The sequence below is a fragment of the Pteronotus mesoamericanus genome, unplaced genomic scaffold, assembly GCF_021234165.1.
Source record: "Pteronotus mesoamericanus isolate MK-2021 breed Mesoamerican mustached bat unplaced genomic scaffold, CSHL_Meso_final contig_130, whole genome shotgun sequence".
NCBI classification, from domain to species: domain Eukaryota; kingdom Metazoa; phylum Chordata; class Mammalia; order Chiroptera; family Mormoopidae; genus Pteronotus; species Pteronotus mesoamericanus.
The window spans coordinates 2,615,694-2,633,894 of record NW_026555060.1 but is presented as its reverse complement, the minus strand read 5'-3'; the positions used below and the strand labels follow the sequence as shown (position 1 = coordinate 2,633,894).

General features: G+C 33.6%; 1 protein-coding gene across 5 annotated transcripts in view; it reads left to right on the top strand.

The window, feature by feature from the left end:
* The window catches only part of ANKRD17 (ankyrin repeat domain 17), a 149,456-nt gene that overhangs the window by 99,062 nt on the left and 32,193 nt on the right, over positions 1-18,201 (top strand). For all 5 annotated transcript variants that reach the window (XM_054591521.1, XM_054591519.1, XM_054591510.1 and 2 more), the window contains 8 exons: positions 16-127; positions 268-413; positions 4,564-4,706; positions 5,263-5,476; positions 6,034-6,209; positions 7,253-7,415; positions 11,472-11,567; positions 13,076-13,192. In XM_054591521.1, the coding sequence (XP_054447496.1) occupies positions 16-127; positions 268-413; positions 4,564-4,706; positions 5,263-5,476; positions 6,034-6,209; positions 7,253-7,415; positions 11,472-11,567; positions 13,076-13,192 (1,167 nt within the window). The remainder of the gene's footprint in view (positions 1-15; positions 128-267; positions 414-4,563; positions 4,707-5,262; positions 5,477-6,033; positions 6,210-7,252; positions 7,416-11,471; positions 11,568-13,075; positions 13,193-18,201) is intronic.

Here is an 18,201-nt window from a genome sequence, read left to right as displayed (position 1 = left end):
ATTTTTTTTTTACAGACTGAAAGTAATCATGACACGGCGCTAACACTTGCCTGTGCGGGTGGTCATGAGGAGCTGGTACAAACATTGCTAGAGAGAGGAGCTAGTATTGAGCACCGAGACAAGAAAGGTATGGCCTACTTTTGTTAATCTTTTTTTCTAGAATATTTGTGTTCTGTGAAGAAATAGTACTGCTAGCCATATATTAATGGAAAGTAGTATTGTTCTTTTGCTTAGCGTGTAGTGAGGTGATCATTATTTTATTTTCAGGTTTTACTCCACTTATCTTGGCTGCTACAGCTGGTCATGTCGGTGTTGTGGAAATACTGCTGGACAATGGTGCAGACATTGAAGCCCAGTCAGAAAGAACCAAGGACACACCACTATCTTTGGCTTGTTCTGGGGGAAGACAGGAGGTAACGTTTTCTCCAGTGTAATTTTTTTCCTCCATCTGTTTAGCAAATATATGCCTTAACTTATATGATTTATGGTAATTATCATTTGACATTTAGATTTATCACAGCAACTGAAACTATTATCTGTTAGCAAAAGGAAAAGTATCACTGTTAACATAAGCTATCTACCAGAAAAATCATACATTATTCTGCTCTTCTAAAAGTAATACTTGCTTAGGAATCCGCATGTGCTGCATTCAGCCTAAGAGAATGATTATGACATTCCAAATCAAGTCAGTAAGCTCCTGATGAGCAGAATCTATCTATATTCACTCATGTTTTCCTATTCCAGAGCACCTAGCATGACGGGTACTTAAGCTTAGTCACTGTTGCTCTCTATGTTTTCAGTTTTTAGTTGGTCTGAGTACTTTTGTCTTTTATTATTCCCCACTTTTTTTCAACTCTGGTTCTCAGATAAGATCATAGGACCTTTTAGTTGTAAGGAAGGTAGAACACTGCTGTGATCAGGTGGAGGCCCAAGAAAGAATACTTTACACCACCTTGTGTGTCTTCTTCTGGCATTGTAATAATCAGCTGGATAAACTAATTTTTAAAATCTCATCCTATGTGGATTTAAGGCTTTGAATTAGTCAATTGAGCTGTCTCTATAGATCGACTTAATGAGGGAGTTATTGAATCTTAGGTTTTGGAAGCACCTTAGATCATCCATGTCAGTTTCTTACTCATCTTAAAATCCCCTCCCCATCCTAATTATTATAAAGTTCTCCTATTTATCAAGCCTGAAGTATGTCTTCCCTGAGTTTCCCCCCTATTTTTACCTCTGTTCTTGAACCAATGGAAAGAGGTTTATACTATCTTGTTGTATTTTCAGATAGTTGAGTCTATAGTTGCTAGTCACCTGTTCTCTATGTGAAACATATCCTATTTTTTTGTTAGCTTAAGAATGCCTTTTCCAAACCCTTCACCTGGCTATTTCAAATACTCTCAGTATTCCTCTTGAAATATATCTAACTGTACTCTGACCAGTGAACTGGGATACAATTATTAGGTCCCTATTTGTGCATCTTAAATTAGCCTCCCCCATCCCTTTGCTACTGAACTCTAATCAGTGACACCCTCTAGTCTTTTTAATAAAATAGTAAAGAAAAAAAATTTAATGGACAGAATAATTCCTGCACAAAAAGAATAGGAAATCCAATAAAATGGTATATGTGTAGAAAATAGGGGTTAGTGATCCCTTATCTTACAGATTAAGAAGAATTGGAACCCAGTCATAGTAATAGGCATAATTTTTTTCATACAATTTTTGCTTTGAGTATTTTTGTAATGTTTGCTTTTTAACATTTGGAGTATATATTTCTATGTGTGGATATTCAGACGCACTTGCCAGTAGAGATGTTCTGCACAAGAGACAACAGGGGACGTATCACTACCTACTGTGCTATTCCTTTTGGTTGATAACATGAATTACATGTGTGTCTTTTTTTTTTCTGTGCTCCAAATTGGAGGTGATAGATATGTTAAAAGGATTTTTAACCAAATAATATTAAGATAGTAAAAAATAAGCTACTTCTTTTGGTAAATTATTTCTATTGCATCAAAAATAAAATAGAGATCTCTGTCATTCTTGAAATATGATGGCAGAAAATTTTGCAATTAAGTAACAACAGTAAATGGAAAAGCTTGTATCAGTCAGAAATGTAAACACTTCCGTTTTGAAATGTAATAAAAATAAAATTTTGAATTAACTGAAATTATCAATTATTATGTAGCTGGAAGTAACACCTATTTATGTAATAACAAATTATTCAGTGTTGAATCAAAAAGAAATCAGTTGATATCCTTCCTTTCAAAGACATAATAAAGCCTACAATGTACCATAATCTTTATCTTCTTATTAAAATGTAACAGATGAAGTTATAGCAGTTATAGAAGTCTCTTAAAGTAATAACTTTGTCTATAACACTGTGTTGCTTTGATTTGTTGTTATTGGAACAGTTTAGTATTTTCAAGTAATTAGGAAGTCATTTTACTATAAAGTCACAAACTTATTTCTTTTATATTGATTATTACTTTTGGGGAATAGGCAGTTCCCTCTAAGAGATAACTAAGATCAGTCTATCTTCTCATAGTAGAATTCAGAAAACCATTGAAATATGATTAGGATTTTCTACTTTATTGCTTAAGAGGGACTCTTGTAAAGTAAAATGGCCTAATGCCATTATTTTTGGTCTCATTTTTATACCTAAGACAAAGTGGTTTTGTGACATTAGCCACAGAAAGTCACATCTTAAATTACTCATTGCTTAACTCAGACAAGTATGTAAGCCCAAACACTGTTTATTAACATTTGTTATTTCCCAGTTGGTATTTTAGGATGTATTATTAATAGTAAGAGCAAGGTTAGAAGTTAATGATCTTAAACCATCCTTAACTTCTTTGTACTTTATTTGTAAAAGGAAGATGAAAATACTAGGATGTGTTGTCAGAGTTGTTTGGCGCATTAAATTACATAATGGACAAAAGATTTATGAATGGTCAGTAAGTACTTAAATGCTAAATATTTTTAGCTATCAAGGAATGCAAATTAAGATACCACCACATACTCATTAGAATGACTAAAATTATAAAGACTCATAGTACCAAATGTTGCCAAGAATGTAGAGCAACCAGAATTCACTCACTGTTGATGGGCCTTGTAAGTAGTACAATCACTTTAGAAAGAAGGTTGAGCATAAATAAACATACACTGGGAAATTCTATTAGGTGGAACCTGGGAGCAACAAAAATCTATTTCCACAAGAATGTTCATAGCAACTTTATTCAAAATTCAAAAACTAGAAATGGCGAAGTTGTTTATCAGAGAATAGATAAACTCTCACATATTCATTTAATAGAATGCTACACAGTACACAGAAATGACTATCAAACACTGATTTCATGTATGTGAACATCTAGGTGGAGTTGACTGGGAAGGGGCATGAGTAAATAAGGATTTAAATTACATTAGGTTTATGAATGTTTTAGTATTCAGTGAATGTACATTTAAGTTTTGAGCAATTATTGTTTCACCTAACAAAACTTAGCTGAAATTTCAAAAAAAAAAAGCAAAACCCTGAAAACAAGTACTTAATAGTCTAGTTAATGATATACATGTTGTTGTATTTAAGGAAAATTGTAGATATCTACAATTTACTTAGAGAAGAAATGCATCAAAAAATGATGGGGAAAAATGATGAAGAAATGTGAAAAACTAGAATATTATAGAATCTAGGCAGTATATGTAAATTTTTAAACTTCTCTGTATGTTTGAAAATTTTCATAATGAAATGTTGGGGAAAGATAAGTGTTAGCTTTACTCCAAGTTTTTAAATATTTATTTTTCTTTTTTTTAAAGATTTTATTTTTTTTTATTTTAGAGAGGTGGGAAGGAAGAGAGAAAGAGAGGGAGAGAAATATCAATATGCGAGAGAAACATCAGTTACAACCAGAGACCTGGCCCACGACCCAGCCTTGTGCCCTGACCGGGAATCAAACCCATGACCTTTTGGTTTGTAGGACAACACCCAGTCCACTGAGCCACACCAATCAGGGATGAAGCTTTTTTAAAAAAGTAATTTATCTTTGGGTGGTGTGGTTCGGTAGATTGAGTGCCTCCTTGTGAACCAAAGGGTTACTGGTTCAGTTTCCAGTCTAGGGCACATCCCTGGGTTGCAGGCCGGGTCTCGAGTAGGGGGCATGAAAGAGGCAACCACACATTTGATGTTTCTCTCCTTCTCTTTCTCCTTCCCTTCTCCCCTCTAAAAATGAATAAAATCGTTTTTAGAAAAAGCATTTTAAAGACATTCACAAAACTTAAATGTTCAAATGAAAAAACTGCATTTTATTTTACCACCATGTGGTGAAATAACACAAATATTATTTCCAAAACAGCATTGTAAAGCAACACATGGAATCCAGATCTTTCATGAACACACTGCCAGTTCAGCTTCTTGCTGTTAACTGAGGCTGAGTTTGTGCAAAAGATGCAAGAAGGACTTTCCCTTCTTTCATTGTACAATGGACTAGAGCAAAAAGAGATATTAAAAATATGTATCTTGCAAATTGTCTCACTATAAGAAGAAAATGTATTTTCCTTTTTTCTCTCTAGGTGGTGGAGCTATTGTTAGCTCGAGGGGCAAATAAAGAGCACAGGAATGTTTCTGATTACACACCTCTAAGCCTGGCTGCTTCTGGTGGCTATGTGAACATTATCAAAATATTACTAAATGCAGGAGCCGAAATTAATTCTAGGCAAGTTTTATTCTCTTTTAAAAGCCCCTTAAGAGTGTTATGTCAAAATGATATTTGTAGAATAATTTTCTTTTTAATGTCCTATTTAGGAAATGCCTTCATTACAAATTTAGAACCCAAATTGTTAGAGATTTTTAAGTTTAATTTTATATAAAAGTGGTGACAGAACTTGAAAAACTACCAATTACTCTATTTCTTATGGTACTAAAAGTAAACACATCTTACTTAGGAGTTTTTATTAAGCAAGTATGTACTTTAAAATGGATGTCCATCTTAATCTTAGGCTAATAATTTAATAATCATTTTTCAGTCCTAATCATTATTTTGAATGAGATACAGAAAGTATTCTAGTTTTGGGTGGTAAAATATTCCTAATGGAGTCTTCGTATTATCTCAAAGACTTACTAGGGCTGAGAAAAATGATTATTTTAAATAATCCTGCAAAATAAATGATCTTAAATATATCCTGAAATCAAATTGTATAATGTCATCTAATTTTTCTGGGATATTTAAAATGTATATTTCCCTTTTGTTCTCCTCATACCTCCACCCCCAGAACTGGTAGCAAATTGGGCATTTCTCCTCTGATGTTAGCAGCTATGAACGGTCACACAGCTGCAGTTAAACTCCTGTTAGACATGGGCTCTGACATAAATGCTCAAATAGAAACCAATCGGAACACTGCCCTTACCTTAGCCTGCTTCCAAGGAAGAACTGAAGTAGTTAGTCTTCTGCTGGATAGAAAAGCAAATGTGGAACACAGAGCTAAGGTAAGAAAAAGTTTGAGATTTGTACATGGATTTATTGGTTTGATAATTAAGGTGTATAGTAGCAATATGCTAAGTATAGTCTTAGTATTTTCTAGTAACATTTTTCTCTTTATTAAACCATATATATATATATATATATATATATATATATATATATTTAATCAGAAGTCACTCTGTATGACTTTCAAGTATTAACTCTTGAAAATACCTTAACAATAAATTTTGTAAATAATAATGACATTAGGATTATCAGCTGAAAAATATATGTGGTATGAAAGAGAAGAGAGGGAACTTTCATTAAGTACCAGTTACGTGCCAACTGTTTTCATCTTACAGGGGTTTGTTTTTTTTTAACAACAAATTGACATTAGGTAGAATTTTCTTCTTTTAATAGATAACACTGTAACTCTAGAGTGGCTAGCAAGTGTCAATGTTGAAATTTAGTTGCAAATCTTTGTAACACCTATACTACATTGCTCCCCCAGATTGTTGTTCTTTAACATTATAGCTCTTTTCCTTTTTTTTATGTGTTGTTTATTATTTTTCACTGAATTTAGACGGGACTCACACCACTAATGGAAGCTGCCTCTGGTGGATATGCAGAGGTGGGCCGAGTTCTTTTGGATAAAGGTGCTGATGTTAATGCCCCTCCAGTGCCCTCCTCAAGAGATACAGCTTTAACCATAGCAGCAGATAAAGGGCATTATAAATTCTGTGAGCTTCTCATTGGCAGGTATGATGTTACCATACCCTTCATATGTCACCACAGTATTAACTAGTCATTACTGTTGTCTCTGGGCAAATTGTACTATTCAGAAATCAAACATGACTACTTTTACAAACTACATGTTTTATTAAACCTACCTCTGTTATCTTCCACCCACCGAGAGCTATGCTACATTGTTTATTTTAATGCAATCTAGAAATATTTTTCTTCCTTTCTCGCGTGTGTATAGACTTCGAAAATAATAAGCTGTCTGAACGTCCAGCTATTGTCATCCATAGTCACATCTCCCACACTGTTTGAGTCTTGCAAAGAGTACCACTTAAAGTCCTTAAAGTCTGGCAATAGTCCTAAGTCTTCACTGTTGATTTTTTTTGTTGTTCTTTATAGTAACTTGGGCTTTAAATAACGAGTTCTCAGATAAGATCCAGGATAGTTTCCGCTGTCAGTCACTTAGGAGTTGCCTGCCCAGTTTTCCAAAGATATTTGCTTGTTTAATTAATTGGATTTCCTGAAGACCTTTGCTTGTACTAAGCAGTAGTATTTAGTAGTAGTAGCCACTAACAACTGTTACTCGCTGAGTCCTATCTATTATGATGCTTACTGAGTTTTAGACCTACATGTTATTCTGAAGCTAAAAAAAAAATTGCATGAATATAAATAATCTGAAACAGATGCAGGTGTCTCAGAGGATACTATTTGTGTCTCTAGGATACTGTTTATTTAACATATTATGATATTAACAGGATGTACTTTTATGTTTCACTAAATAGAGTTTCACATTTTCTCAGGATTTAAAATTCAGAATTATATCATCATTATTTTTAAAATAAAAAGCAGTTATTGCTATATGGTTAATTTTTAATTTAGTGGCTTTTAATTCAACAACTGGAAATTCTTCGTAATGTTATTTTGAGAGAAAAATGTTAGTCCTTGAATATTAAACAGTTTTTATCTTTACAGAATATTTTTACAAGTTAATGGTTGAATTTTATTGTTAGCTGAGTCATTCCATTTTATTTTAAACAGTGGTATCTGTGTCATTCATTTAGGGGAGCTCACATTGACGTACGTAACAAGAAGGGGAACACTCCGTTGTGGCTAGCAGCAAATGGTGGACACCTCGATGTGGTTCAGTTACTGGTGCAAGCAGGTGCAGATGTGGATGCAGCGGATAACCGCAAGATAACTCCTCTTATGGCAGCATTTAGAAAGGTACAAGTCTTTTCTCTCCTTCACATAATGTTTTTCAGTTAGGCTAGGAAGTGCATAGTTTAATGATCACCAAGGCCTCTCATTTTAGGATTCAACAGCAGTGACAAAAGCACTCTGATGGCAACATTGAAAGGGGAGGTACAGGTATCTCAGAAAAGCTATTAATATAACCCATATTGGACATAAAAGCTAAACTTTTAAAAAGTTGTTCTAAGTAGTATTTTTAGATTTTAGTTACAGTTTTAATCTTTAACAAAATGTAAATCCAACTAAGAGTAACTATTCAATAATTACTTGTTTATGAATGTTTTCTCATAGTAGCACAACAGAAAAAATTCAACTTAAATTGTTGATTTATGTTTTCAGTTTTTATTAATGCTCAAAAGTATTTGCACTATGTTCTCATTTTTTTACTATGAAATCTTAAATTTTAAATTTTTTTATTGTTCAATTACAGTTCCCATTTTTCCCGCATTACTCTCCCATGTTGTACCCCCCCACATCCATCCCCTCCCCCCCTTATCTTTTTCAATGGGTCCTTTCTACATACATAATCCTTGACCCATCCCCATCTTTCCCCGTTACCCACCTCACCCCCACCGCTTTTGGTCACTGTCAGTTTGTTCTTTATTTCCATGTCTCTGATTCTAAATTGATTTTTTAATAATTGATTTTAATTATTAAGGAAAAAGGAATTAAATGACAAACCAGCCACCAGTATTTAAAACTACCGAAAATCAAGTGTACTAATTCAGAAATAGAAATAAATTTCTTGTGAAAGCAAGAGAAACTTTTTTTTTTTTTAATAGTGCATACCATAGAGCTGTGTATAAGTAATTTAATAATTTGGTTAATCTCTTAAATGCAGTTTCAGTTTATTACTGGGAAAATGAGATTAATGTTTCAGGGATTGTAATTGTGAGTCTTGTCATTCTAAGACATGTAGGTAAAACTAACTGTCTATTCTAAATTATTTTGTTGTATTGAAAATTTTTAGGAATTGCAAGAAATCATCTTCCTTTTTTGCTTATTATTTTCTTTGATTTCACTGTTATCTGGGTATTCCACACTACCTAGCCACTAACTTTTCCTTTTTCCTCAGGAGTCAAATTTATCACATTTTGCTGTGTATAATGCGCACTCATGTTTTTTTGTGTGCATTGTAAACAGGATTACTATGTCTGTGGTATGTAATCATTATACCCATGTATACATGCATGTTTATTTTTCCTTCCAAAATTTGGGCCAAAAAGTGTGCATTATATATGGCAAAATACGGTATTGTTTGTCACTGGCTATTTGCAAGCTAACATGTCATTATCAAGTTTATCTTTATAACCACTCCACTGTGTTTGTAGCCATCTTCAAGAAACTTTTCCTGCCTTCTCAGTCTCTCTAATACTTTGAAATCCACTTTTAGTTTGTACTCAAGGCTACAACTCTCTAATCTCTCATAATGAGTTCTTAATGTGGAAAGTCTTCTTGCTTGGTGTTTTCTCTGTCCCTATGTCTCACATAATCTTTGTTCTCATCTCAAGAATGCCCATATCCCTCTTAATTTTTCCAGATTTACTCATTTTTGGATATAGTTCATTTTTAAAAAAAAAGATTTTTATTTATTCATTTTTAGAGACTGGGGAGTAAGGGAGAAAGAGAGGGAGAGAAATACCAATGTGCACAAGCAAAACATCAGTTGGTTGCATCTCTCATGCCCCCAGTCGGGGACCTGTCCCACAATCCAGGCATGTGCCCTGACTAGGAATCGAACTGGTGACATTTTAGTTAGCAGGCCAGCGTTCGATCCACTGAGCCACACCAGCCAAGGCTGGATGTAATTGAAATCGCCCCTTCAACAAAACCTCTTCCTATCTTATTTGAGCTCTCATTGAGATAGCTAATCCCTTAAAACTTGAAATTTTACCATTTGTTACTATCTTCTTCATTCAGCTTGACAAATATATATCTTTATACCATTCTATGTCTAACATGTATATATCTTATCTTTCCAAATAGACTTTGTCACTTGTATTCACTCTACTTATTTTTTAATGCCTACCATATACAACTGTAATGATTGGGATATTACATTATACAGAGTACAGCAGCTATTTTTTTTTATGTGTGATTTAATTAGGGAGGCAAGGCCCACACACAAACTAAGGTAACTGTGAGTTGTCCTGTATAACTAAATAAATACTGTAGGAAGTGTTGGCAAGATACAAAAAAAAGATACAAATGGCATGTGAGCTATTAAAGATATAGTTTTATTTTTTTTCCTATTTTTTTTAATTGTTCAGATACATTTTTCTGCATTTTCCTGCCACCACTTTTCCCTGCCCCAGCCACCCCCACCTCCCACCCTAATCCTTCCCCACTTTGGCTTTGTCCATGGGTCCTTAATACATGTTCCTTGACTTGACCCTTCCCCTTTTTTTCCCGTTACCCATTTACCTCCTTTCCTCTTGTTACTGTCAGTTTGTTTTTTCTTTAAATGTTGCTGGTTATATTTTTCTTGCTTGTTTTTTCTGTTGATTAGGTTCCACTTATAGGTGCGATCATATGGTATTTGTCTTTTACCCCCTGGTTTATTTCACTTAGCATAATGCTCTCCAGTTCCATGGATGCTGTCGCGAAGGGTAGTAGCTCTTTCCTTCTTTCTGCTGCATAGTATTGCATTGTGTAAATATACTGTAGTTTTTTGATCTATTCATTTACTGATGGGCACTTAGGTTGCGTCTAGCACTTGGCTATTGTAAATTGTGCTGCTATGAACATTGGGGTGCATAGGTTCCTTTGAATTGGTGGTTTAGGATTCTTAGGGAATTCCAGCAGTGGAATTACCCGGTCAAAAGGCAGTTCCATTTTCAGCTTTTTGAGGAAATTCCACACTGCTTTCCACAGTGGCTGCACCAGCCTGCATTCCTACCAACAGTGCACTAGGGTTCCCTTTTCTCCACAACCTCGCCAGCACTTGTCGTTTGTTGATTTGTTTATGCTGGCCATTCTGACCTATGTGAAGTGGTATCTCATTGTGGTTTTAATTTGCATCACTGATGGTTAGTGATGCTGAGCTTCCTTTCATATGTCTGTGGGCCCTGTGTATGTCCTCCTTAGATAAGTGTCTGTTCAGGTCTGTTGCCCATTTTTTAATTGGATTGTGTGTCTTCCTGGAGTGTAGCCGTGTGAGTTCTTTATATATTTTGGAGATCAAACCCTTGTCCAAGATATCATTGGCAAATATATTTTCCCCTACAGTTGGTTTCCTTTTCATTTTGCTGATGTTTTCTTTAGCTGTGCAGAAAATTCTTATTTTGTTGAAGTCGCATTTGTTTATTTAAAGATAAAGTTTAGTTTTAAAAGGGGTAGATGAAAAGGAATAGATGCAATTGAGGAAATACACTAAATATAAACAGCTGTTTTCCAGACTGGCTCGCTAACTTATAGGTGTTATAACAAAACAGTAGGGTGGATTGAAGAAAGTGGAAAGCCTTTTAAGTGCTGAACTTTTTAAAAACTGAAGATTTTGAACTTTACTTAGATAGTGAACTGTGTTACAGTGAATAATATCATAGTTCATGTTTTAGGAAAGTATTTTATTTCTTTCATACTATCTAGTACAGAGTTATGCATTCAGTTTTATCTGAACAAAATAACAAAATTGTTATTTCTACTCTTAATGCTTAGAATTGAACAGGTGTCTCATTTCTACTGCATTAGCTGGGGAGAGGGGAAGATGACTTTTGGTTTGGTTTGGTTTTTTCAGACATATCCCCATTTGTTCATATTCATTTTGGGTTTGTTTTTTTGTTTTGTTTTGTTTTATTCAGGGTGATTTAGATTTTAAGTCAGGATATTCTGTATTTCTTTGGAGAGTGGGATGAGAATGAATAATGTATTTGCTAGAACCAAAGCCTCTTTTTCATTTACAGTGCAAAAAATACCCAATTAAGTCTTTATTTCTTAGCACTAATGCCAAAGGAATCGTAGTTAAGTCAGACTGTAGATTTACTGAATTCTGTTAGAATCTGTTTTAAATCTGACATATCTGTTTTTTAGGGTCATGTGAAGGTGGTGCGCTATTTGGTCAAAGAAGTCAATCAATTTCCATCAGATTCTGAGTGCATGAGATACATAGCAACCATAACTGATAAGGTAATAAATTGATAAGATTCACCCTACTATATGAGCTAGGGATATCATTTGGTTTTATATACATGTATCTCACAGGAAAAAAATCTTAGTTTGAGCAGTAATGTGTGATATATAGCAATTTTCATTTATCTAGTATTCGGGAATGAAGTGTGCTATTTAAGAGAATCTTAGGATTATTTACTTATGTAATGAAACAGTAAGTATTCTCTGTGATAGATTTACTTTATCTTTTTAAATAGAACTAAAGTAATTTTATGTAAACACTAAATAACCTAAGGTAATTTTATTCATTTTAGTACTATAATCTATATATGTTTATCCAGACTGATTTTTAATACCTAAACAAAAATGAACTTAGTACATTTAATCGTGGGAAGAAAACTTTAATGCCTTCAATGTAATATAAAAGTTGGAGTAACTGTCAGCTTAAGAATAACCTGATTATGATTTTTACAGAAAAGTAGGGATGATAAATTATATTCCTATTAGAGATCTAATTGAGCTCTACCCTTTGTGGCATTTTGATTTTGAGTTTATAAGACTTGCCCCCAAAATCCAAAGAGTTCAACAAATATAAAAATGTCTAACATTTTCTCAGCAGTTAGTATATAATAGTGAGCAGCTTTTCCCCATAGGGTTTTTATGTTTTTTTAAATACTCACTCTAGGATATGTTTATTGATTTTAGATAGAGAGAATGGGGGTTGGGAGGGAAGGAGGGAGGGGCAGGAGGGTGGAGGAGAGAAAGAGATAAGAGAGAAACATTGATCAGTTGCCTCCTGTAGGTAGAACCTGCAACCTTTTGGTGTATGAGATGATGCTGCAACTGAACCACCTGACCAGAGCCCCATAGGTTTTATTTAATATAAGTAATTCACTGTCTTACCTGCCCCTAGATTACTGTGTAATAATTAACATTCCTGGATAGCCCTACGTTTTTTGGAGGGGAGGAGAAGATTAAAAATAAGCCTTTTTATTCTAATAGGGAAATATCTCTTTCCTATCAAATATAGTGTTCTGAAAATGAAATCACTGACAAAAATATATAGTACCTGTGTCATTTTTATGAGTGATTCTTGCACATGAAGTTGTACCCACAAAGCTTAAATATATGACAGCAGCTCTGGTCAGTTAAGTACTTTAAAAATTGTTAAGTCCTTTTTTAATTGACACTGATTTTTTTTCCCTTAAACTCATTAACCAGCTGACATAAATTGTTAACAGTTCTGTTTGCTGTATGATTTCTTATATTCAGATTATAGGAGTAAATAACTTTAGTTTCCAAAACTACCAGTCAAATGAATATTATTTTAAAGAAGAGTACAGGCTCTTTTGCTTGTATATTTTTAAAAATGTGTTTTTATTTGCATCCTTTTTTGCCTTGCCTCTGATCTTACAGTTTATGTTCATTTGTTCAAGTATCTTAATTAATATCTTCATGTTTTCAGGAATCTCTCTATACGTGAATTATTTTTTTGAGGTTGGAAACATTTTAATTTTTTATTTTAGGAGATGCTGAAGAAGTGTCATCTTTGTATGGAATCAATCGTACAAGCCAAAGATAGACAGGCTGCTGAAGCAAACAAAAATGCCAGCATTTTATTAGAGGAGTTAGACTTGGAAAAGGTAATGATAACCTTTACATTTGGAAATACATACTTTTTTCCTTTTTGCTCTCTCCCCATTTGTAATCTATTCTTTTTTGTTTTATTTTGTTGTTGCTTTTGCTTTAAATTATGTACATGGATTTCTCTCCAAATTTGGCTCAAATAGTAGAGATAATTATGAGTATTTAAATATCATTAAAAGAATTTTCTTTGTAATCAAATTAACAAAATTTCATTATAGGAATTGCATTGATCTGGAAGTTAGAAAACCTACCCTCTAGTGTTCGGTTTTAGTTTTAGCTCAACTAATAAGCTCTTAATCCCCATCCAAATCTATACTTCATTGATATTAGACTTTGTAATTTGTTGCCAGCAGATTTACTAGAAGTATGAAATGCCCTACTAAGGCATACCCAACTAGTGAAATACAACCACTTGGCAGAATGTTTAATAAGCACATTTTTTAAATGGATGAATTCTCTTGTACTTTTCTTTTTCAGGCAGACTACAGCATCATTTTCGTCTTTTCCCAAGGGGAATAGAATACACCAAACAACATATAGTTTGGGGATTCCCATAGTTCCTTCTTTATTCCCCTTCCTATCAATAACCATGTCTTCAAGTGAATGATAAAAATAATAATCATGCAGGAAAAGAATCGGTTGGCCTTGAATATTATGGAATATATATTCTACTGTATTTTATCATGTATAAAAAGGCTAAAAGGATATGAAATTTAACGTACACAATTTAAATTTATAAGAATATAACGATAATTATTGTACAACCCTTTGTATTTGAGACGGGTCCATTACCATTATACTTGTTGACTTTGTTAAGCTGTGTATTTCATGTTTTCATCTTGCATAAACATTTTATTCTAATTTACATGTGAAAATACACTGATTTTCTGGAAAATGTATTTAATATTAGAGATTCTTCATTTTAAAAAACTTCTGATGTAGATTCTGATGAAGCAAAAGTTAGTATTTTTGGCCATGTTGAATTTTTTTTTTCAAGGAGCACATTGAGAATACTTATTGTTATAAACAGTATAACTATTACTTTACCTATTTTCACATTTGTTTTCATCTGATATTTACTTAATGCCTAATAAATAGCAGGTAATATAATACGGTCAATTTTTATGCTAGAATACATATTATTTTAGTCTTTTCAGTAAAAATATTATTACCTGCATATCACAGGTGGAAAAGTTGACTAACTTGCCTAGGCTAGGATTTGAATCAGTTTCTTCTTTTTTAATTGTAAATTTCCTGGTACCTTCCCTTGCCTTAGTTGCAGTTAACCTACCTCTTAGTTCCTTCTTCCTAAAGTATTATAACATCCTGTTTTTTAATTACTCTCTTATTTTTACATGTTAGAATCTCTAAGTAATAGTTATTTGATGAATTGTTTATTTTGCATTTTTATGAATATAAGGAAAGTTTTTCTGTTGAACACAGATACCTATTTTTAAATAAAATATTTTCTCATATCTTTGATGTTCATATATTACATTAAATATACAGAATTTTTTGCACACCTGTGGATTACAAAGCAGGAAGCAGTTTTTAGGTGATATTTCATTAAGGAAGTCTGTTCTCAATCAACTTCGTTGATTTCTTTTTATCACAATAATATGTTCAGTTTAAACTGTGAAATATGCAAAGATAACTAAAGAAAAACATCATCATTGTAAGTTAACTAAAGTTATAAACCTTGTATGGTAACTAAAGTTGTCACCTCTACAATTACCTATGATACCTTTTAAGGCTCAACATGATGTGTCCACCACACTATTCCTTACACCTCTCTCATCTTATTTTTTAATCCTTTCTTTTGGTCACTTTGCTCCATCCATACTGACCATCCTTTCTGGGCTTTTGCTGTGCATTCTGTCTTGAAGTCACATGCAGATGCCCCATATTTCATTCTCCCTTCCACATGCACTCTTCCTGTTTTTCTTCCCTTACTTAGAATGTTATTCCCTAACATTCTAAATACTGTATTAGTTATCTTGTTTGTCTCTGCCTACCACTGGAATGTGTGCACTATAAAATGGTACCTGGCATGTTGTATGTAGTCAGTAAATATTTGGTGAACAATTAAATCTTTACATATATGGAGATGGTGTACTTTTAAAAATCAGAATCATGCGAGCATATTACTCTTAATACTTGCTTTTCCCACTCTCAGTAACTGATTGATATGGTCAGTTGACAGTGATTTAAATAACTGCAGAATATACTCCATAGTAAGTTTGTTTCCAGGTTTTCATCACTACAAATAATGTTGCAGTAAACATCCTTACACATATTTTCTTATATTTTGATCCTTTTATTTTTACAGGGTAAGTCTTTTCACTTGGGCAAATATATTTTAAATCTGATACTTTCAGAATATTTTCTTACTACCATCAGCAATATATGATTGTCAATATCTTGAATTCTTGCCAACTTTTCTTACCTTGATATTCATGGTTTCAAGAACCTCATATTTAAAGCAAGTCAAATGGAACTTTCAAATGTCATTACACTTTTTTTTTGCATAATATTAAAACTCAAAGGTGATAAATAACTTTTAATTATAAATTAATTAGACTTAAGTTGATTCTTCCACATGCACTGATACTTTATAAACAGTTTTGAATTGGGGTGGTACATAGATTGAATTCTAAATTACAGAGAAGATTCTGTAATTTCAGTATTTCTATTTGAAAAATTACCAGATTGGGATCTGATAGGGTTTAGTTCACTACTTTTTAGTTATGATTTACATCTAGGAAAATATTTTTTTTGCCTTTTGAGAGACTGTACATTCTGGTTCCACCATTTCTGTTTTAGAAACATCACTGGAGTTAGTTTTGCCTGGTCTAAATTGATATTCTACCTGGATAACTTATTGCTTGTATAAAAAATGTTTTTTTGACTAGCTTATTTGAAAATTTTGGTTAATAGGTTTGCCAAAACTGCTACTGAGAATAATGCCCCATGTATTTATCAGATTCATTCCCGTATCATTATTCAGTAAACATATATTTACTGAGCATTTACTATGTGGTAGATGTTCTGCTCTGCTCTGGAGCAGTTTGGTTAAACCACGGAATTTTCAGTTAATTCCTTTTTAACTTAGGGCATTAAAAACGAGCTTATGTTCTTGGTGGTTAGAACCTTTAATAGATATTATTGGTTTGCATTTTTGATATTTGTTTCACCCTTTCACTTTACTACTTATTATTTCTCTTCCTACCTTTTTCTTTGTAAGTGTTCATAACCTTTTAGGGAACACTGTAAATGTTTCAAATAGGTATTTTCAGTTGGGGTATTTTTGCCATCACCACAACCTCAATTTTATATATTTCATTCTCTGATTAACCTTTTCATCTTTCCAGCTTTACTCCTTTTAGAATTCTGCCTTCAACAATCCTGGCAACACTCTGCTACCAATAAATTATAGGATCTATTTAGCCTTCCACCCTTCACTGTTCCTTACTCTTTTCTTTCTCCTTATTTTCATCTGTACCCTAGTAACTAAATGTGTCTAGAAGAAAATCAACCTTGATGACTAATTTTACTCTAAATGTGTGACAACGAACTGCGTATTTCCCTAGTTTAATCCATTCTCCCAGCCATTTACACCACCATTTATTACTTATTCTTTCACCTCTGGTGTCCTTCACCCTCAGTTGCTCCCCTAGCATTCTACATCAGTGAGAAAACTGAGGCATCAGAAAACTGCCAAGATTTTTCCCACTCCACCTACCCACCTGCCAACCCCTGTACCCATATTCATTCTTCCAGTTACTAAATAAACTTTTTGTAACCAGTTCCTCCATTTGTGAACTAGATCCCATCTGGTCTCCCTTACTCAAAACACTGTTGTAACAATTCTCTTCTATATTTTATCCCCCTCTCCTGGATTATTCTCATCATCATAGAAGCTTATATCTCCCATTTAAAAACAAAACAAAACACTTTGTCCTTCCAACCCCCATTCTCCCCAGTTTTCAGCTACAAACCCATTCTTTACTGTCCTTTGCATCAATACCCGTGTCTGTTTTGCCTAACTCGTTTTTTTTTTTCCTTGAATCTACTCCTGCCAGGTTCTTACTCCCACTCTCCCCCAAAACTATACTTTTATGGTCTCCAGTGACATTAATGTAGCTAACTCCAATGGTAAGTTATCTACGTTATTGTGCTAAGCCTAATAATGCCTAACATACTCTCTTTACATGGCCTTCATTACACTACATTCTCTTAGTTTTTCTCCTACCTCTTCTGTGTCTCTCTTGCTAGTTCCTCCTTGTCACCCCTTATGGGGCTTAAGCGAGTCTCTTAGCTCTCATCACATGATCTAATTCTTTATGTACTGTTCGTCTCATCCTGCTTCTTAGCTTTAAATATGTACCAGCTAATCCCAAATTTATATTAGCCCAGATATTTTCCCTAAATATCAGTCTCATATATCAAACTTGCTACTCAACATGTCCATTTGGATACCTAACTAGACATCTCATATTTGTGTCCCATTGTGAACTCCAGATCTTTACTTACCCCAGACCCACAACTCTGTCTTGTAATTGCTCTGGCTAAAACCTTGAAGTCAACCTTAGTTCCTCTCTATTCTCTAAGGTGTTGCAAAAATCTTGTTACCTTTGTCTTGGAACTGTATTTAGAATCGTAATCACCTTTTATCACCTCTTACCCTTGTTGAAGTTATTGATATTATCTCTTACATGTATTACCTCAGTAGTTATTTAACTGGTCTCCCTAATTCCGTTATTGCTCTTTATTCTGTTTAGCACTTAGAGTGATCCTGTTACATTATTTAAATCAAAGTCTTCTGCTCAAAACCCTAGGAATAAAAATATAAAGTCCTTAAAACGCCCTGCCAGGTAAACAAGATGCCTGATATTCTTTTACACTCATTTTCTACTATTCTGAGCTACATTGGTTTACTTGGACATTGCAGGCCTACTTGGAAATACTTGCAGCTATATACTGGCTGTTTTCTTTCCTTGAAATA